Source organism: Cucurbita moschata, unplaced genomic scaffold (genome assembly GCF_002738365.1).
Source record: "Cucurbita moschata cultivar Rifu unplaced genomic scaffold, Cmos_1.0 Cmo_Scf00019, whole genome shotgun sequence".
Taxonomy (NCBI): domain Eukaryota; kingdom Viridiplantae; phylum Streptophyta; class Magnoliopsida; order Cucurbitales; family Cucurbitaceae; genus Cucurbita; species Cucurbita moschata.
This window is the reverse complement of record NW_019268535.1, coordinates 2,041,540-2,062,192: the sequence shown is the minus strand read 5'-3', so window position 1 is coordinate 2,062,192 and position 20,653 is coordinate 2,041,540. Positions and strand designations below refer to the sequence as shown.

Sequence of the window (20,653 nt, the reverse complement as noted above, 5' to 3'; positions counted from 1 at the left end):
TTTTTTTTTTTTTTTTTTTGGAAAACTAACATTTCGGGATCCCGTTTAGATAGAGAATGGGGAGGTAGTAGGGAACATTTTTTTTCCGTTAGATAAATGAGGTCGATGATGGAATTATATTCCCCGTCAATTCCGTCCCCGTCCCAATTCAACTATATTTTCTACACACATATAAGTATATATATTAAAAATAAATTAGTTAATTGGGAGACTCTAATTATAAAATTTAAATTAAAAATTATGTTATACATTTCTTTGATGTTAAATTCAGTAGTAATATTAAAATTTAAATTTTAAAAAATTATATTTGTATATATATATTTGATTATGAAATTTATTATCAGATTATATTGAAAAATGAAAATTTTAAAATAATTATTTTCTAAAAAAGAAAAATAAATGAAAAAAATTATCACGGGGAACTCGACCCTGTATATTCTTTGGAGAATTCCCGCTCCGATCTTCGCAAAAATAAATGGATTATCTCGTAGGGAAAAAGAATAAAATAGGTGATGGGAAAGGGGGACAAGGAAGGTTTTCCCGTCTACGCCTCATGGACATCTCTACATGCAAAGTGGACTATTTCTTATAAAATCGTGGCTATTTTTACTCGACTTTTAATTGTTATTAATAATTTAAAAGGATGGTCCATGAATGTTTATTAAAACCAAAATCTTTTTTTTTTTTTTTTATATATGAATAATATGTTTGTAGGAAGTCCACACAAAATAAAATAAAACTTTAAACATTAATAAACTTAAAAGTAAAATCTGAAAAGAAATCTTTATTTATAGTTATGGTCAGCTTCATAGACAGCAACTTTTGAAAATAATATTGACTCAAAGCACATAAAGGAAAATCAAACCAATATATTTATAATATCATCCAACGACTAAATTTATAAAATTTATGAACAATAAACTTAAAAATATATATAACAATAAAAATAAAATATAGACAAAATTGTCACGAGCATCAGTTATAATACACATTAAACTATAACAAACTGTCGAACTTGTAACCGAAATCCACCGATGGCAATATTATCCTTTTTGAGCTTTTCCCTTAAAGTTTTAAAATGCGTCTTCTAAGGAGAGGTTTCCACACCGTTATAATAAAGAATGATTCGTTTTTCTCTCCAATTAGCGTAGTATCTCACAATCTACCCCTTAACGGTCCAGCGACGTTGACACACCGCCTAGAACCTGGCTCAAAGTTTCCACACGCTTATAAGGAATGATTCATTCTCCTCTCCAACCAATATAGGATCTCACAATCTACCCCCTTTGTGGCCAGTGTCTGTTAGTGTCCTCGCTGTCACACTGCTTGAAAACCTGGCTCTGATACATTTGTAAAAACTCAAGTTCACCGCTATCAGATATTGTCATTTTTGGACTTTCTCTTCTAGGTTTCTCCTCAAAGTTTTAAAACACGTTTTCTAGGGAGAGGTTTCCACACCCTTATAAAGAATGTTTCGTTCTCCTCTCCAACCAATGTGGGATCTCACATAACTTAATTTATGTATCTAAAACCTATGAACAAAATATCAAAACTAAACTGAAGTTTATGAGTTGACTATCACCATAAGAACAAACGAGCAAAAACTCTTAAATGAACGAGTTGAGTATCTTCATATTTCAACACAAATAATTTCAATTTCTGATCCGAAAAACGAAAAAAACCTTGAGAATTCAAAGATCTCGTTCCTCACTCCATTGAACAAATTTTCAACCTTCAAAAAGCAAAACTCACACCCTAGTAGACTTAAGACTTGCAATCACCAAATCATAGTAATTACAATGTTATATGCTAAGCTTTTAATGCATTTTCAAAGTAAACTAAGAAAATTCAAAGTGTATTTCTTTGACTTCCACATCTTTACACTCAATACACTTGGGTATCGCATATGATATCAAAACTAAAACTATTATTTTCCTTTCATTCGCATTATAATTTGGTACTTATAAATTATTTTTTAATATCCGTGGAGCCTACCTAGACAAAGACTTCACATAATATAGCTCACATTTAAACGTCTCATTTCGTTCTTTTTTTTTTACTTGTGCTATTATTATTATTATTTTTTTGTACAGTATTGAATATGGTATTCATAGGACCCGATAATCTAACGAGCTTTAGTTACTTAACTCAAACCATAAACATTGAGTTTGTTAATTCTTGTTCAGTTAAAGTTGGGTTGAAATTTTGAAAAATCAAAAAATTTAGATTGGTTCGTGGGTTAACAATTTTATGGTTGGGTCATCCCAACTAATTTGAAAATAGGGTTCCAACCCAACCCTAACATTACGAAGATTAAGAATATTTGACATTTGTAACGGATGTTGGTTATGTATTGTGACTTGTGAATGTCTGGTATTGATCTTTATGATATTTTAGTTATTAATGTAACATATATTTATAGATAAATAATTTCTTTTACAAAAAAAAAAAAAAAAAAAACCCGATAATCCAACTCAATCCAACTGAAAAATATATAATTGAGTTGTGACCAACGCCAACAACCCAAAATTTTGGATTATTTCAAAAAAAAAAAAAAATCTCTGGCTCAACTCAATCCAACTCAACTCAATCCAACTCAACTCATATATAGATATGATCCGAGCGGTCTTGCTTGGCGCGAAGGCTGTTGGTTTGGGGGTAGGGTAGGGTACTAAAGGTCCTCAGACTTCCAGGCGGTTTTTCTTTTGAGCAGTTCCCTGAACCGCTCCGTGGGGACTTTTTTTTAGCGCTTGTTTACTTCTTAAAGTCAGGATTAAAGATGGAGGAGCTTTCTCCGAGTAGGGACTAGTTATTGGACGAGGCCCGAGTTATCAAGGCTCAAAATGACAAGGACTTCTCGTTGAGCAGGCTCAATGCTATTTTGAACAGTCAGGAGAACGAGCACGGATGGTTGACTCAAATGATGGGAAAAGCTTATCATGAGTAGTATTGCATAAACTCCCTACCATTTTCCACGAACTTGGTTTTATTTATTTATTTATTTATTTTTGGTAAAAGTAAAAAAAATATCGACGAAATAATGACGTATGCACTTAGAATTAGCATTCCCATTTGACCGGCGTTGACTGGCTATTCCCGGTCACCTCCAACTTGCATGTTTCAGCTGATCTCACAACTTGATATTCCAACAATAATAAATAAATAAATAAATAAATAAATCTTAAATTCAAAATTTCACGATCTTATCTACAGCATTTATTAGGGGGTTAAAAGCTCATGGTATTGACCCATCATCAAATTAATTAATTTTTTTTAAAAAAAATATATATATATTTTTAACAAAACTCAATTTTTTATAAAAATAATTAAAAAAAAAAACACAAAATTTCAACGCATAGATTTAAGGAAAATAATCCTTAAATTACAAAACCCATCTGTTCTTATCTAGATTTACCATGTCTACGCTCAAATATTATCATATTTTAAGATAATATTTTGCGATAATTCATAATTATTTTTCAATAATTTATTGCTCGGAGTTGTCCATCTTCTCTATAAATAACATTTTTCAACTCCAACCCTGTCGCCATTCTCTCTCATGCTATTTAATTTCTAGTTCATCTTGTTTTTGTTTGAGCTTGATCCAAAATGCCGGCTGTCGGAATCGCCGTCGGCGGCAGTAAAAAGGAGTATCCCGGCAACCTTACTCTGTATGTCACAGTAACATGTGTCGTTGCCGCCATGGGCGGTTTGATTTTCGGCTACGATATTGGGATTTCAGGTACGGATTCTGCAATTTTATTTGACGGATTATGAATTAGATGGGTTTTTTGTTGATTTTGTTTTGGTGGGTCGGTCGGTGTAGGTGGGGTGACTTCCATGGACTCGTTCTTGAGGAAATTCTTCCCGTCGGTGTTCAGGAAGAAGCACGAGAACCAAACGTCGAACCAGTACTGTCAGTACGACAGTGTGACGTTGACGTTGTTCACGTCGTCGCTTTACTTAGCGGCGCTGTTGTCGTCGTTGGTTGCGTCGACGGTGACGCGTAAATTTGGGAGGAAATTGTCTATGTTGTTCGGTGGTGTCCTGTTTTGCGCCGGTGCTATCATTAATGCCGCTGCTAAGAACGTTGAGATGCTTATTATTGGCCGTATTTTGCTTGGTTTTGGTATTGGATTTGCCAATCAGGTACCTTCCTCTGTTTTTTGCTCTGTTTTGACCCCACAGAGAGCGATGGCGAAACATTTGGACAAACACAACTGGGGTTGTTTTATTTTCATTAATTTATGTTGTTTATATGTCATAATCATGAAATAAAAAATGGGTTTTGTTTCTTTTTTGAAATCGGTGGATATTTCTTATTGCTCTGTTTTGAATTGGTTGTTTTTTTGGGTTTTTTTTTTACAGTCTGTGCCGCTTTATCTGTCGGAAATGGCTCCATATAAATACAGAGGAGCTCTGAATATTGGTTTTCAATTGTCGATTACAATTGGGATTTTGATAGCCAATGTGTTGAACTATTTCTTCGCGAAGATTAAAGGTGGTTGGGGATGGCGTTTGAGTTTGGGCGGCGCTGTGGTGCCTGCTCTTATAATCTCTGTTGGATCGTTGATTCTTCCCGACACTCCGAACTCCATGATCGAGCGAGGTCGCAACGACGAGGCTCGACAGCAACTGAAAAGAATCCGTGGAGTTGAGGACATTGATGAAGAGTTTAATGATCTTGTTGCAGCCAGTGATGAGTCGAAGAAAGTGCAGAATCCATGGACTAATCTTTTGAAGCGAAAATATAGACCTCATCTGAGTGTGGCTATCTTGATTCCCTTCTTTCAACAGCTCACTGGCATCAATGTCATTATGTTCTATGCTCCTGTTCTCTTTAACACGATCGGGTTCGGAAGCGATGCTGCTTTGATGTCGGCTGTCATCACCGGTTGCGTTAATGTTGCTGCTACCGTTGTGTCGATCTATGGTGTTGATAAATGGGGACGGAGGTTTCTTTTCCTTGAAGGTGGAGTTCAAATGTTTATATGTCAGGTATGTATTCTTATGATCATTCATTATAACAATCCACAACAATCCTTCCCTCAAAGAAAGCACACTATAGAGTCTCCCTTGAGGCCTATGGAGTCTTCGAATAGTCCCCCTTAATCGAGGCTCGACTTTTCTGTAACGGCCCAGGCCCATCGCTATTATAGATTGTCCTCTTTGGGCTGGGCTTTCCCTTACGGGCTTCCCCTCAAAGTTTTTAAAACACTTGCTAGGGAGAGGTTTTCACACTCTTATAAAATGGTGTTTCGTTCTCCTCCCCAACCAATGTGGGATATCACACCTTCTCTAGAGTCCTCAAACAAAGTACACCATTAGTCACTTTTGACTACACCTTCGAGGCTAACAACTTTTTTGTTCGACTTTTGAGGATTCTATTGACATGACTAAGTTAAGAGTATAGCTCCAATACTATGTTAGAAACCACGAATCTCTGCAATGGTATGATATGTCTACTTTGAGCTATGCTCAAAGTGGATTTAGTTTGGGCTTCTTCAAAAGGCCTCATGAACATGGATTCTTTACTTATAAATTCATGAGCATTCCTTACTTTGGGCTTCTTCAAAAGGCCTCATGAACATGGATTCTTTACTTATAAATTCATGAGCATTCCTTACATTAGCCAACGTGGGACATCCTCTCAACAATCCTCAACCGATATTAGACCGTGAAGTTCAAATGTTGATCGTGTCTGGTTTTTGCAGGCGGTTGTGGCAGCAGCCATTGGAGCAAAATTTGGAGTAAGTGGGAACCCGGATACGTTGCCCAAATGGTATGCCATAGTGGTGGTGTTGTTCATTTGCATATATGTTGCAGGGTTCGCATGGTCATGGGGGCCTCTAGGTTGGCTTGTGCCGAGTGAAATCTTTCCATTAGAGATTCGTTCAGCTGCTCAAAGTGTAAACGTTTCAGTCAACATGTTCTTCACGTTCGTAATAGCTCAAGTGTTCTTGACAATGCTGTGCCATATGAAATTTGGGTTGTTCATATTCTTCGCCTTCTTTGTTGTGGTCATGTCCATCTTCGTAGCCTTGTTCTTGCCTGAGGTTGTTCATATTCTTCGCCTTCTTTGTTGTGGTCATGTCCATCTTCGTAGCCTTGTTCTTGCCTGAGACAAAGGGCATTCCTATTGAAGAAATGAGCCAAGTTTGGAAGAAGCATTGGTACTGGAGAAGGTTTGTTCGTGACACTGATTTCCCTGCTAAGAACAGAGGAGTTGAAATGGGAAAAGGAGGAAGAGGAGGATATGCTTAGAATGCTTATTATTTTAATGTAATCACTTTGTAAGTGTTACTTTTTACCATGAACTTCACATATCAATATCAATTTGTCATTTAGATTGTGTAATTATTATCTTTCATGAACAAATATGGTGTCATTTTGTGAGATCTCTGAGAGAGAGGAACAAAACATTTCTTATAAACGTGTAGACGCGTAAAATTGTTACGTGATGGGCTAAATCGGACAATATCTGTTAGCGGTGAACTTAGGCTATTTCAAATGGTATTAGAGTCAGGTACGGGGTGATGTTCAGCTAGGACGCTGACCTCTATAGGGGTAGATTGTGAGATCCTACATTGATTGAAGAGGGGAACGAAAGATTTCTAATAAGAGTGTAGACAGATTTTAAAACCTGGCTCCAGTGGTGGATTGTGAGATTCCACATTGATTGAAGAGGGAATAGAACATTACTTATAAGGCAAAGAGTGTATTGTGAGATCTCACATTGGTTGGAGAGGAGAACAAAACATTTCTTATAGAAACGTAGACACATTTTAAAACTGATCCATAACGGCACCAGGAGGTGGATTGTGAGATCTCTCATTGAATGAAGAGGGGAAGGGTAGAGACTAGATTGTGAGATCTCACCTTGGTTGGAAAAGGGAACGAGACTTGGCATAGACGCGTTTTAAAACTGATATGTAACCGCCTCAAGGAGGATGAATTGTGAGATCCCACCTCAGTTAGAGAGGGGAACGAAACATTTTTTACAAGGGCCTAGACGCATTTTAAAAACGACACGTAACAACCCCAAAGGGTGGATTGTGAGATCCCACGTTAGTGAGAGAAGAGAACGAAACATTCTTTAAAATGCGTAATGGCGTAGACGCATTTTAAAATCGATATGTAACTGACTAAAATAGACAAATATCTATGGTGTCGAATAGACTAGTGGAGAACAGCAGCCATTGATTTTTCTTTGTCAACGCACTCCCACGCCCAAAAAGAGGAGGGTAATGAGTAGTTGGTAGAACATAGGTCTTTAAACCAAGGCCATGGGCTTGCCATGGTGTGCGTATGGATGGGTGAAGAGCACCACCTACTTCCCCCATCATTTGAAAACAACTTTGCACATTGTTTTGAATATCTCAATTATGGCTACATTTTCTTTGTCTCCAATCGATAACATTTACACGTACGGGCCATTTTTTATGAACAGTTAAATCGTACATCATTTATAAAGATAAACTCTTTTATAACAAAAAATATAAATATTAACTCTGTCCAAGTCACTTTCATTTCCTTACCGCCTTTAGATATACACCTCTTTATTCATGAGTTAATTTTTACACAGTCGTGTTGTAATAGTCCAAACTCATCGCTAGCAGATATTGTTCTATTTGATCTTTCTTTTTCGAGCTTCTTCTCAAAGTTTTAAAATAAAGTACGTTCACTATGGAGAGAGTCTAGCCCTACTCCAATCAGTGTCTCGCACTGTCCGATGATTGAGTCTGTTATCATTTGTAACGGCTCAAAAAAGACAATATCTATTAGCGCTGGACTTGAACTGTTAGACGTGTAAAACATCTCAAACGCCCATAAATACCGAACTTTATAAAAGAATATAAGTAAAGGGGAAGAATATGGAGTGTGAAATTAAGAAATTAGGTTAGGAGTAAAAAAGAGGGAAATGAGGATCACGGTATTGGTATGAAAGATTGCTAAGGCAATGAGAATGGCATGAATTGTGTGATTGAGCTTATCCTATTTTTAAGATAAAAAGCGTTCATTTTGTCCCATTTTATTCGTTCGTTCCTTCATCCATTCATAATCCATTTTCATCTTTACCACGATTTTCATAGTTTTAATCATTATATTTTTTTTAGACATAGATAATGATTACGTGCGTTCTGTTTGAAATTCATTGATGATTATGTTTGGTTGCCGATACAGACTATGTTGTATGGAGAAAACTAATTTGAATGAGGTACGTCGGTGATACGTCGGTGAGTCTTTCGTCGAGCATAATTTTCTCTATACTTCTATTGGCTATCTTGATGCTCTTTCTGTATTGAAAAAAAATGAAATCTTTATCATTTTCGTTACCTTAAGTTTTCTTTTGAATTGGGTAGTTCGACTGGCCCAAATCCAATCGGCCCATGAACGTGCTTGGGGGCCCAAATGGACATAGGCCCATTATAAAGACAGCCCAGTTTCTATATTCATATTTCACATTGACATTTGCTTGAATTTCATAATCCACCATTTTGAGTTTCTTCTAAAATTACTATCATTTGCATAAATGTGTGGCATTCCTATCCTATAACAAAAATTGTTACACCAAAATTACCATAAAACCCTTTGTCAGAGAAACACCACTCTCCACCAGTATGATATTGTCCACTTTGAGCATAAACTTGAGTTTCCCTAAAAGGCCTCACTCCACTCTAAGCATAAACTTTCATGGTTTTATCTAGATTTCTCCAAAAGGTCTCACTCCAATAGAGAGAGTATTCTTTCACTCCAATGAAGAGAGTATTATTTGATTATATAAACGCACGATCATTCCCTAAATTAGCTGAGTTCGGATTTTCATCATCAACACCCTTGAATCTTGTACGACATAACAAAATTAATCAATAATAAAATCGATTACCGTGCCTTGTTATTTTCAATTTTGTTAATAATTTTCCAAAAATATGTATAAGGGATTCAAAATCATTACCCTGTAGAAAAAAAAAATTGTTGAGTGGCTTACTGAAATTTTTCACATATGCATGTGAAAGAAAATAAAATATGCTAGAAGAACTCATATTGGTTTATGAGAATACAATGTTGAAACTATCAAGTGTCAAATTCAGATTTCAAATTTTGATCTGAATCTTAAACCTAAGTCGTTACAAATGTTGAACTCATTCTCGAGAGACATAATTTAAGGTAAACAAATTACGTATTAATTTAATAGATTACCAAAAAAAATCTTTGACCTATCAACATTTTAAACTATGATTTAGATTAAAAAAAAGAAGCATGAACAAATTTACACCCTAAACGACATCGTTTCCAAGAGAAAACGACGGCGTTTAGTTAGGGCCCCAACAGCTCAAATACATAACCGTTCTGAGAGACTCCTCCGCCCGCTTAACCTTCTCCGCCTTAGCCGCCATTGCTGCAATCGAACCCACAGCACTGCAAAACCCCGCCGTCTGGTTCGAAGATCCAGAAGGGTCCCTCAGCCCCTTCGCCGCCGGCTCGCGCTCCGCCCTCTGATCATTCATTCCGCCGGACTCGCCGCCGTAAAAGAGCAGCGACAATGGTCTGTAGAAGGAAGTAGTAGAGTGGAGCTTGCTCAGCTGAAACGACCGGCGTGTTCGGTAATCGGTGTAGGATTCGTTTAAATGGGCTGACTTTCGATGAAAACTAGGGGTAGCAGGTGGGGCCCATATTGCCACGTTTCGCTTTTTCCAAAACATTTGGATAAGGACAACTGAATCGCCACGTCATTTTCTTGGATACCTCGTTGTCATCCACGACGATTAATTATTTTTTTAATTTGATATATTAATGTAAACTGACACTGTCCCGGTTAAGATATAAAAAAAAATACGTTTAATTTATATGATAATAAGATATTTATCTGTATTATTTATGAAAGAATGTTGTTTTATAACAAAAATAAAAGTTTTTTTTTAAAGCAATGACAAATTTAATAATATTTATTAGATTATCTTAATTAATTGGTTTGATATAATTTATAAAATAAAAATATTCATCTCAAAAATACTCCTACCCTTTGGTTGAAATATAATATTGGAAGAATATATTATAATAATTAGTTATGAAATATATCTAAGATATTATATCTTAATATTTTTTTTTTAATTTGATTAATAGTATATTTTATTTTATTTTCAATATTTAATTAATTTATATTTTCATTATTTATAGGTATTAATGGGTAGCTTGTATAATTATGAATTCAGTTTCAAAATTTTTAATAATATTATTAAAATTTAAAAAAGGTAAAAAAAATACTCTTACAAGTTTTGTATGAAAATCGTTAGCATGTTGTTTCAAAAATATCATTCTTTTAGTACTGTTTAATAAGATGCCTCTAAAATATAAAAAATTTCATTAATAACTCAATTTATTTAAAAATTCAAAATATTTTTACTCTCGGTATTGTGTTAAAAAAATACGTTTTAAAGTAGAATTAATACCCTATACCTTTATAAAACAAAGATTTAAATTTCTTGTATTCTTAATATAAGGACGAAAATCGTCTATCGACACTTCATCGATTATCTCCAAAAAAATTTAATGTTGCTTTTGAAATTCATGCATGTTTTTTAAATTGTATGGGTATTTTTAATTTTTTTTAAAAAAAATATTAAAAGTGTTTTTGGAGTTTATATCCCAAGTTGGTCTAGACTATTATTTCGACATCATGCATTGAATGTTCTCTCTAAATTTATAAAATCGAGTAATTTAATGCATGTGACAGGTATAGTTTTGGAAGACATGAGACTTTAAATATTAATATTAAATATTAAAAAAATTTGAAAAATAGAAAAAAAATAGAAAAAAAAAAAGAATATTGAGACCCTGGCCAACTCGGACTATCCAACTCTGGATCATAAAGGTTGGATTGGGTTGAATTTTTGAAAAATTGAAAAATTAGGGTTGGTTCGAGAGCTAACATTTTCTTGGTCGGGGCAACTCGCTCAACCTGAAAATAAGGTTACAACCCAATCTAACTATACCGTACTTTTAAGATTATTATGAATATTAAAAATATTTGACGTTTGTAGTCGATGTTAACGATACGTTGTGACGTGTGAGTATTTGATATTTGAACTTTATGAGATTCTAGTTAGCAACTCGACAACGTAATCTAATCAAATCTGAAAATAGAGGTTGAGTTAGGTTGGATTGTAATTGTTCGGGACACCAACTCAACCAGTTTTAAATGAAAATAAATAAAACTTTTAAATAATTAGAACATTAGCCTGTAATTATTTATTTAAACAACAATTAATTTATAATTTACACCTCAGCTAATACCGAGATCAGTGGTTGAGATTCAATTTTTATTTTTTAATATTAAAAATAATAATAATAATAAAAAAGATAATTTTAAATAGCAGTTTTAAATTCACACCACACAACCCTTGGATCTCGTATCTTATTTCAGCATTAAGATATGTAACCTTTACCAAAGTCAGCACTTTATTAATTATTAATATATATTTTTATATTAAATTTTTAATTTTATATAATTTTTGGTAATCAATCGTAGGTTGCTTTTTTAGGTAATTCAATCACAAATATAGGCATATAATAATCTAATTACATACTTTATTGGTAAAATATTAACATATTTTTAATATTCGTGTATCGTAGAATAAGGTAAAATTGAGTTGGACTGTAAACTTATTTTCGAGCTAGTGGGGTTAACCTGTAAAACTAACCCAACTCAATGTTAATGGTTTGAATTGGTCAAAATCTCGAGTAATACGGCTTATTTAATTTATTAATTTAGTTTTAAAATTTCAAATCTCTAGAAAAAACAATTATTAGAAACACATGCATAAAAATAATGATATAAAATATTATAATAAATGTCAATAATTTTGTTATTTTTTTAATTTATGAATATTTTATAGAAAAAGAAAATTATCTTGAAATTAGTGAAGAAAGAAAATGGAAAAATGTTGATTGGTTGGAAATAATAAATGTTTCTAAATTTCGGAAAACACCCAATTATTAATTGCATTTGTAAGGAAATGACCAATTCGACATTGGGTATATTCCGTCCGAAATTAATAGGTGAGGGATAAAATTGTCAATTCCTAAAAATATATATAAAAAATGTTTTAGTCAAACTAATTAATGGCTACAGTGGCAGAGTGCTGAAAAAAGTGTGGATTACGTGGCTTGTTTTTATTCGTTACAGCTGGAGTTCTTTATTTCCCAAGAAAATGTGATCCACCAATTTATCTTGAGGACATAAGTCAAGGGCATTTACATTATTAATTATATCCCTAAAATTATTTGAATTAATTTTATAAAATTTGGAAAATATAATATTAACCCATCAATGAAAAAATTCAGATAACTGTAGTTGGTGTTGAACGGAATAAGTTAGAATGGTGTGGATGATCCATACTCCAGTGAACATCGGTGCACGTAGGTTGTCAAGCTTATGCGTAATTAGCAAGTGGTATTGTGAGTTAATTTGCTCGAGTTGTTTGTCCAAACTCGAACATTAAGCATCATGTTGAAATCACGGATCGTAATTGTTGGATGATGAAAGTCACACTTTGGTTAATTTAGGGAATGATCATGGGTTTATAATGAAGGAATACTCTATCCATTTGTATGAGGCATTTTCGGAGAAGTCCAAAGCAAAGCTACGAGAGTTAGTACCCCATTTTTGAAACTTCCAGTGCCAAAGTCACTCAATGGGTAAGTCTGGGTTTCGCTCCAATCCCTAAAACGGACTATGTAATGTATTTTATCTGCTGGGTTACACTCCAATTCCTAAAACGGACTTTGTAATGTACTTTATCTGTTGGGTTACGCGCCAATCCCTAAAACGGACTATGTAAAGTACTTTATCTGCTGGGTTACGAGTGGAGTGTTCGTCTAACAGTAATAGTCATGAAACATTTCTTAGAGAAGAACGATTAGTACTTTTGGATTCTTAAATAACATGATTGGTATATATTATTTGGTAGAAGTTGAAATGTACAAAGTATGTTTTATGAGTATTTTTACATTCAACTAACCACATTTGAGCTAGAGCATAGACACGATTCGGGTGATTATGTCACGATCGTACTTTTTCAACCATGTAGCGTTGTGATCTTGACATGCTCATGACCAATCTTAGGCGAGGTTTGTCTTCACCAACCGAGCATCGCTTGTGCAAAATTCAAGATTGTTCGACCACACACGCCGCCTACGCGTATATGTTCAATCGTCTGCAACACAACCAACTTGCTTCTACGCTCGACCAAGTCATTCAGCTCGACCTTACCTCTACACGGCCCAATGCCTCCTAGACTTAAACAGATGTAAAGTGCAGAAAATGAAAGTGATGAACACGTGCGAGAGAGAGAGAGAGAGAGAGTACAAATCACAATCAGCAGCGCTGTAAAGGAGGACACGTCTCCATATTGATTCGCAAAGAGCTGCCACCAAACCCATCAATCTTAGCCTTCAATTCTAAGCCTTCCTTTGCTTATATATACAACTCTCTTCCATTAGGACTTAATGTCCTCTATTTCTCCCTCCTGGATTTGAAGAATCACCATGGGAAGAACACCTTGCTGCGATAGCACTGGGCTCAAGAAAGGGCCATGGACGCCTGAGGAAGATCACAAATTGCTTGATTACATACAAAAAAATGGACATGGCAACTGGAGGAATCTTCCCAAGAATGCAGGTACTATACGCCTTTACTTGTGTGTGCACCATATTCTTCTTAAAAATCAAACCTTTTCTATTTTTGGAAACTTGTAGGGCTCCAAAGATGTGGGAAGAGCTGTCGTTTGAGATGGACTAATTATCTTAGACCTGATATCAAACGAGGGAGATTTTCGTTCGAGGAGGAAGAAACCATTATTCAGCTCCATAGTGTTTTAGGCAACAAGTAAGTCTAAATTTTACTGAATTTCAGGTAGTTTCTATTAGAAACCATGACTCTCTGTAATTGTATGATATTGTCCACTTTAAGCATAAGCTCTCGTGACTTTGCTTTTAGTTTCCTCAAAAGGTCTCGTATCAATGGAGATGTATTTCTTACTTATAAACCCAACGTGAGGCTCCCTTCCAACAATCCTTCTCTCGATCAAAGTATACCAAAGAGCCTCCTCTGAGCCCTCGAACAGCCTCTCTTTAATCGAGGCTCGACTCTTTCTCTGGAGCCCTCGAACAAAGTACACTCTTTGTTCGACACTTGAGTCACTTTTGACTACACCTTCGAGGCTCACAAGTTCTTTATTCGAAATTTGAGGATTCTATTGACATGGCTAAGTTAAGGGCATGATTCTGATACCATATTAGGAATCACGAATCTCCACGATATTATGATATTGTCCACTTTGAGCATAACTTCTCGTGGTTTTTCTTTTAGTTTTCCCAAAAGATCTCTGTAGATAGTATTATTTGCTTATAAACCCACCATAATGATCCTCTTAATTAGCTAATATAGAACTCCCTTCCACGACAGTTTCACTTAATGTCATAACAAAAATTTGTTTAATTTCAATCATTCAGGTGGTCTGCAATTGCAACTCGATTACCAGGAAGAACGGACAACGAAATAAAGAACTATTGGAACACCCACATAAGAAAAAGGCTTCTAAGAATGGGAATCGATCCAGTAACCCACAGCCCGCGTCTCGACCTTCTAGACTTGTCCGCCATTTTACGCTCGACTCTCTACAGCTCTTCACAAATGAAGGTTTCAAGCCTGCTAGGAATTCAACCATTAGTCAATCCGGAGCTTCTAAAATTGGCTGCCTCATTAATGTCTTCTGAACGTAGAAGTCCAAGCTTTTCGCCTCAAAATTCTTCGCCAACCATTCAATTTCCTCATGAACAACAGCTGGTGGAGCCAACTGGAAGTGAATTCAATGATGAGTGGCTAAGTGGCCCGATTTTGCCGTCATGTTTGAACCTGGATGCTAATTTTGAGTTGCTGGGTTATGACTATCATGGCTTGGATCAGCAAGAGCTCGCACCGACGCTATGTTCCGTCGAGGGCAAGAACAAGAACAAGAACTTATGTTCGCCTTGTTCTTCAAGCCCCACACAGATGAATTCAAACTCAACGAACTTCACAAGTGCGGCGGAGGATGAAAAAGAAAGTTACTGCAGCCAGATTTTGAATTTTGAACTCCATGATATTTTTGATGAAGCTTTCATGTAATGAAAAGTCAAATAAATCCGAAAAATTTAAACTTTCGACAATTTGAAGCATTGCGAAATAGTTACGAACCCGTCATGATACCAAAAGTAAAAACTACCATAATCGTCAAATGGGTTCGACAATTATGGCTTTATTGTTCGTTGACCCGTACGTTCATAACCTCACGATACAATTTCTTTGACACACCCAATCATCTTTCTCTCGAACAAAGTACATCACAGAGTCTCTCCTGAGGTTTATGGAATTCTCGAATAACATCTCTTTAATCAAGTTTCGATTTTTTCATTGAGGGCCCTCAAACAAAGTACACATTTTGTTCGACCCTTATAATTAAGGACACGACTTTGATACCAACTCTACGATGGTATGATATTGTCCACTTTGAGTATAAACGTTCATGACTTTACTTTTGATTTTTCCAAAAAAATGATATTGTCCACTTTGAGGATAAACGTTCGTGACTTTCATTTTGATTTTTTCAAAAAAATCTTGTACCAATAAATATGTATTTTTTACGTATAAGCTTATGATCATTCCTTAACTAATCAATATAGGATGCACTCCGGACAATCGGGAGCAAGAGGAACTCTTTGAACGAATTTAGAGAAAAAGACCAAAAACCATGATTCCGGCGAGGAGACAGGGCGGTAGGTGGCGGAGTTGACGGTGGCTAAATGGTGGTGACATGTGTCAGATTCAGCTCCTGTTTATAGTTAAAAGTGACAATCAGGCATGGCGATTATTACGATAATTTCATTATATATTATATATATATATTTTTTTGAAAAAGTCAAAGGCTACGTGGCGGGAATACGGTGGGGACCACAAGGAAGACGGTGTTAAATGCTTTATTGACAATCACGGCATGGTTCATGTGTGATTATGTCACTTTCGACCCCACATTTTGTATTTATTGCTTTTTTAGTCAAAAATCTCAAAACCAAGACCTTAATGAGTCCTACGTCAGCATATTCGGACACGTAGTCTCAATAATGCAAGGCCATCATCTAATATGAATTAAAAAAAATTCAAACTTTAATATTATAATATAATTTTCGATCCTTAAAAAAAATTCTATAAATATTATAATTAGACTCTCAAAATTAATTAATTTTTTTTAAATTTAATTTATATATATAATTAAATGGGGCAAGGCAGCGATTTAGATGGAGATGAAGAATATAATCTCATCCTGATTCCATTTATCTAACGAGAAAAAATAAAAAACAAAATCATAAAAGCTTATGCTCAAAGTATACAATATCATACTACTGAGAGGTTCGTGATTCCTAATATGGTATCACAATCATGCCCTTAATATTTAGCAATGTAAATAAAATTCTCAAGTCACGAATAAAGTGTCAATCTCAAAGGTATAGTCAAAGTGACTCAAGTATTGAACAAATGGTGTACTTTGTTATTTTAAATTCATATGTAAAACAAGGTGTACTTTCCTTGTGAGATCCTTCCTCAATTGGAGAGGGGAACAAAATATTTTTTATAACGATGTGGAAACCTCTCCCGTTAGACGTGTTTTAAAACCTTGAAAAGAAGCCTGGAAGTGAAAACCCAAAGAGGACAATATCTACTGCAGTAGGCTTGAGTTGTTACAATTGGTGTTAGAGTCAGACATTGAGCGGTGTGTCAACGAGGACGTTGAGCCTCGAAGGGGGGATAGACACTAGGTGTGTGCAGCGAGGACGCTGGCCCCTGAAAGAGGTGGATTGTGAGATCTCACATCAGTTGGAGAGTGAAATGAAACATTCTTTACAAGGGTGTGGAGACCTCTCTAACGTACAAGGGTGTGGAGACCTCTCTAACGAAACATTCTTTACAAGGGTTTGGAGACCTCTCTAACGAAACATTCTTTACAAGGGCGTGGAGACCTCTCTCTAGCAGACACATTTTAAAATCTTGAGGAGAAGCCTGGAAGGGAAAGCCTAAAGAGGACAATATCTATCTGCAGTGGGCTTGGGCTGCTACATTCTTTTTCGATGGTTCAATTGTAAGAGAAAGTTTTTCTCGAATGCATGTGAGTGAGGACAAAACATGCAGAAAGAACTCTTGGTATATGAGTGCTTGGATTGTTACATTCCTAGTCGGGTAACCTACTGAAAATTTTCCTCAAATGCACGTGAGTGAGGATAAAACATACGGGAAGAACTCGTGTTGGTATATAGGAATAGTTTCATTCTTAGAAGCGAGAAACAAGTAATGTGACCACGTAGCAATGGATATTGGAGAATGCCAAGATCATCAAGTATATCGAATCCAGATTTCAAATCCTAGACATGAATCGTTACAAAAAAATTACAATCGAGACTAGAAAATTCATTCGAATGTTCGATTCTTTCTTTCATATTTGTGGAACACCGCCCTTGCCCGGAGGCTCCGACCACCCACACCCGCAGCAACTTCAGCACCATTGCCACTCAAAACGCACTCGACCTTCCCCTCGCCGCCGTAACACATCACAAAGTTCTTCTTTTGCGAATTTGGGGTTCCCCCATATTCTGTTATACACACAAATAACAATAAAACAATGAACAAACTGATCAAGAATGGCATACCTGAAAGCAGCTACAAAAGTAGAGCCAGAAATGAGGAAGAAACGTGATTGAATGTAGCGCTGATGGAAACATGGAGTTATAATTGGTGTCATTACATCAACGCTGCACTCAATGACGTATCTTTCAATCTGGTTTGAGATAATGGAGGCCGTTCCCTTTGTTTATGGATACTTTTTATATTGAATGGTGGAGGGGCTGCAGTACACAGCTAGTTGTATACATTTGTACTATCCCTTATGGGTTGCTTATGCATTTTCCTTTCCTTCTTTTGGTTGTTTCTAATTAATTGGATGTTTGATGACTTTGGTAAAAGATATGTTTTTGTACTATTTTTTGGTTTGTACTACAACCTAGCATTGTACTCCCTTTTCTTTAGAATAATTAGGAACTAACAAACATTCCCACCCAACCATTTCGGTTGGAGAAACTTTTTGGACTAACCCGAGTAATCCGAACTTGTTTCACAACCCAACTCTTTGTTTTTTGATTAGGTTAGGTTGAGACGTCGGGGTAAGACGAAAGGTTTAGAATAGTTTACTCTGATTTGTTGGTTGGATGTGCAACTAAGAGGGGGAGTAGGAGCAATGTGTGACTACAGACATCATGTGGCAGTGAGTGACGAGTGAGATTGGGAGCGGTGTAGTGTGTTCAGTGTCATGGTCATACTTGTCCAAGGCGTGTTGTCTATGATCACATGTCAGATGTCCCGATCATGTTTGTCTAGGATGTATTGTCCATGGTCGCATGCCTATACTAAATCCCTTTTACGTATTTTCTTTTTAGATAGGCTTTTACAATTTCATGTTGTGTCAATACGAAGGTGACTGTTCACCAAAATCATATCTATACCCGCTAGGGCTAAAATACCCCAAAGTGTACTATATGGGGATATATGGGGATATGACTAATTGTCACTTGTTCATACCTTGAATTATATGCTATTTAAGTCGTGGTGTTTCTTTCTTTGCTTATAGTCATATAGCATTGCTTTCTTCGATTCTTTCATTTGTTTTCAAATGTATTTTCTTGCTCACATTTTCTAAAACATTTCTCGCAAACATGATCCGAGGCTCGAGCATACTCCGATTTTGTCCGCGAAGTCCGAATTTGTCACGGCTAACTTATTCGTTGGATTAGAACAAGTGCGGCACAATCGCTATCCTGCTGTCACAAGAGTGCAATTGTGACACTCAGCCTACGTCTACGAGCGGGATGGGCATGGTGGCATGGTGCCATGGATTTTTTGGTTGGGTAGGGTTCTTATTCTTTCACCATCGTCGCACCATGTTTTATAATGGATCAGGTTTACTTGATTTTTTTTCTCTTTGAACCCAAAAGAATTTGGTTCCAGAAAAAATAACTTTACACAATTAAATATTATAGTAACTCAATCCAACTCAACTCTTATAATTATTTATTTATTTATTTATTTTTGTCTGATAGGTTATTAATTTATTCTATTTGTTTAAAAAAATGAATAAACGTATGGAAAGTTATTTATAATTACCCATATTCTTAGTTATAAGGTATGATTTGTAATTATTTTTAAATAGTTAAAATGAATCGAGGCCACGTTCAAATAAGAGTAATCTTGAAGGATAAGATGACTAAAAAAGATTTTATAAGAAGCATATTTTTTTCAAAAACTCAATCATAGAAACTTTATAGTTAATTGTATTTTGTCGGAAGCAACTCTTAGAAATTTTCTTAAAATACATGTGAAAGAGGATAAAGTATGCTAATAGAAGGACTCGTGTTGGTCTATAAGGATAGTAAAAGCGAAGAATAAGTAATGTGACTATGTCGAAGGAAAACGCTGGAGCTATCCGTGAGATTGCATATGAGTGAAGACACCGTATTTTAGCAGGGCTCATGTTGGTATGTGAGAGTAGCCTTTACTCCTAAAAAGAAAGAATAAGTAATGTGATCATATCGAAGCTATAAGATATCAAATCTTGAACATAAGTCGTTACAAGTCTAAGAATAGGCGAAGACTAGGAGTTGTGGGCAATATTACAACAGACACAGGGAAGCAAGCGAATGACTGAAATTAGAACCAAAAGTTGGTTCCTTCGGGGGTTCTTCAGCACTTCACTGTGCCTATTGTAATGCTGCCAGCACTCCCACCAAATTCAATCTCCAGTTCTTAAAGAAACAAACCAAAAGGCACACCACGGTATGTTCAATCTTGCATTTACACTGCTACTTATAGCAAAACTGGTGTGGATTTTGCAGTACAAGCATTGGCTATGAACACCATGAATTGTTGTACTCAGTCCTTTCCCATGGCTGCTGATTTGATCTCTTGGGTTACCTTTGCAGTACATTGTACTGGTTGAGTACTTGTACTGCATTTTCCCATCTTATTTCCACACATTTCCCTGTTAATTGAACCCAAAATGAAAATATTTCCCCACTTGTTGACATATCATGAATAAGACAGTTGGATATTGAAAATTAATCATATCACGTGGAACACAATAAGTTAACAACTATTAACAATAATATAAATCTAACTTCGTTGGGATTTAAAACTTTATTTTGAAGCATCTTAATTAAAAAGTTATTTCTAACCCGCCCTACCTAACACACCCTAAAGAAGCATTTAGGCTAAATATGTTTAAATAAAAAGCGTTGAGGAATCCTATGAGATCCCACATCGGTTGGGGAGAAGAACGAAACATTCTTTATAAGGGTGTAGAAAGCTCTCCCTAGTGCAATGTGCAAGCTCTCCCAAACCCAAAATGGAAATCCCAAAGAAGACAAGTAGTGGACTTGGACTGTTACAAATGGTATCAGAGCCAAACATAGTGCAATGTGCAAGCAAGGACGTTGGCCCCAAAGGAGTGAATTGGAGGTCCTAGAGAAGGGAACGAGTGCTAGCGACGCTAGGCCCGGGGGAGGGGGGGGGGGG

At 35.8% G+C, this 20,653-nt stretch overlaps 3 protein-coding genes across 4 annotated transcripts in view; 2 read left to right on the top strand and 1 right to left on the bottom strand.

The window, feature by feature from the left end:
* The first annotated feature begins 3,527 nt into the window (after window positions 1–3,527).
* LOC111457235 (sugar carrier protein C) lies at window positions 3,528–6,398 on the top strand. 2 transcript variants are annotated; one of them, XM_023099426.1, is made up of 5 exons: window positions 3,528–3,742; window positions 3,827–4,149; window positions 4,369–4,998; window positions 5,715–5,989; window positions 6,057–6,398. In XM_023099426.1, exons 1-5 carry the CDS (start codon window positions 3,610–3,612, stop codon window positions 6,262–6,264), a joined length of 1,569 nt encoding a protein of 522 aa, XP_022955194.1. In that variant the 5' UTR covers window positions 3,528–3,609; the 3' UTR covers window positions 6,265–6,398. The 2 variants fall into 2 exon arrangements, with proteins under 2 accessions (XP_022955194.1, XP_022955195.1); XM_023099427.1 differs by having other exon boundaries at window positions 5,715–6,056; window positions 6,124–6,398.
* Window positions 6,399–13,508: 7,110 nt separating this feature from the next.
* Window positions 13,509–15,235, top strand: LOC111457150 (transcription factor MYB102-like). The gene is made up of 3 exons (XM_023099310.1): window positions 13,509–13,681; window positions 13,759–13,888; window positions 14,515–15,235. Exons 1-3 carry the CDS (start codon window positions 13,549–13,551, stop codon window positions 15,167–15,169), a joined length of 918 nt encoding a protein of 305 aa, XP_022955078.1. The 5' UTR covers window positions 13,509–13,548; the 3' UTR covers window positions 15,170–15,235.
* A 4,397-nt stretch (window positions 15,236–19,632) lies between these two features.
* The window catches only part of LOC111457299 (E3 ubiquitin-protein ligase CSU1-like), a 3,582-nt gene continuing 2,561 nt past the window's right edge, over window positions 19,633–20,653 (bottom strand). The window contains exon 3 of the mRNA XM_023099527.1: window positions 19,633–20,120. The gene's annotated coding sequence lies outside the window, so the exon portion shown is untranslated. The remainder of the gene's footprint in view (window positions 20,121–20,653) is intronic.

What these genes read in the sequence shown, in the direction of transcription:
- LOC111457150 (XM_023099310.1), top strand. Translation starts at nt 13,549, where the DNA reads ATGGGAAGAACACCTTGCTGCGATAGCACTGGGCTCAAGAAAGGGCCA. An exon ending in GAATCTTCCCAAGAATGCAG is followed by an intron (nt 13,682 to 13,758) that starts GTACTATACGCC and finishes GGAAACTTGTAG; the next exon opens with GGCTCCAAAGATGTGGGAAG. An exon ending in CATAGTGTTTTAGGCAACAA is followed by an intron (nt 13,889 to 14,514) that starts GTAAGTCTAAAT and finishes TCAATCATTCAG; the next exon opens with GTGGTCTGCAATTGCAACTC.
- LOC111457235 (XM_023099426.1), top strand. Translation starts at nt 3,610, where the DNA reads ATGCCGGCTGTCGGAATCGCCGTCGGCGGCAGTAAAAAGGAGTATCCC. An exon ending in TTCAAATGTTTATATGTCAG is followed by an intron (nt 4,999 to 5,714) that starts GTATGTATTCTT and finishes TGGTTTTTGCAG; the next exon opens with GCGGTTGTGGCAGCAGCCAT. An exon ending in CTGTGCCATATGAAATTTGG is followed by an intron (nt 5,990 to 6,056) that starts GTTGTTCATATT and finishes TTCTTGCCTGAG; the next exon opens with GTTGTTCATATTCTTCGCCT.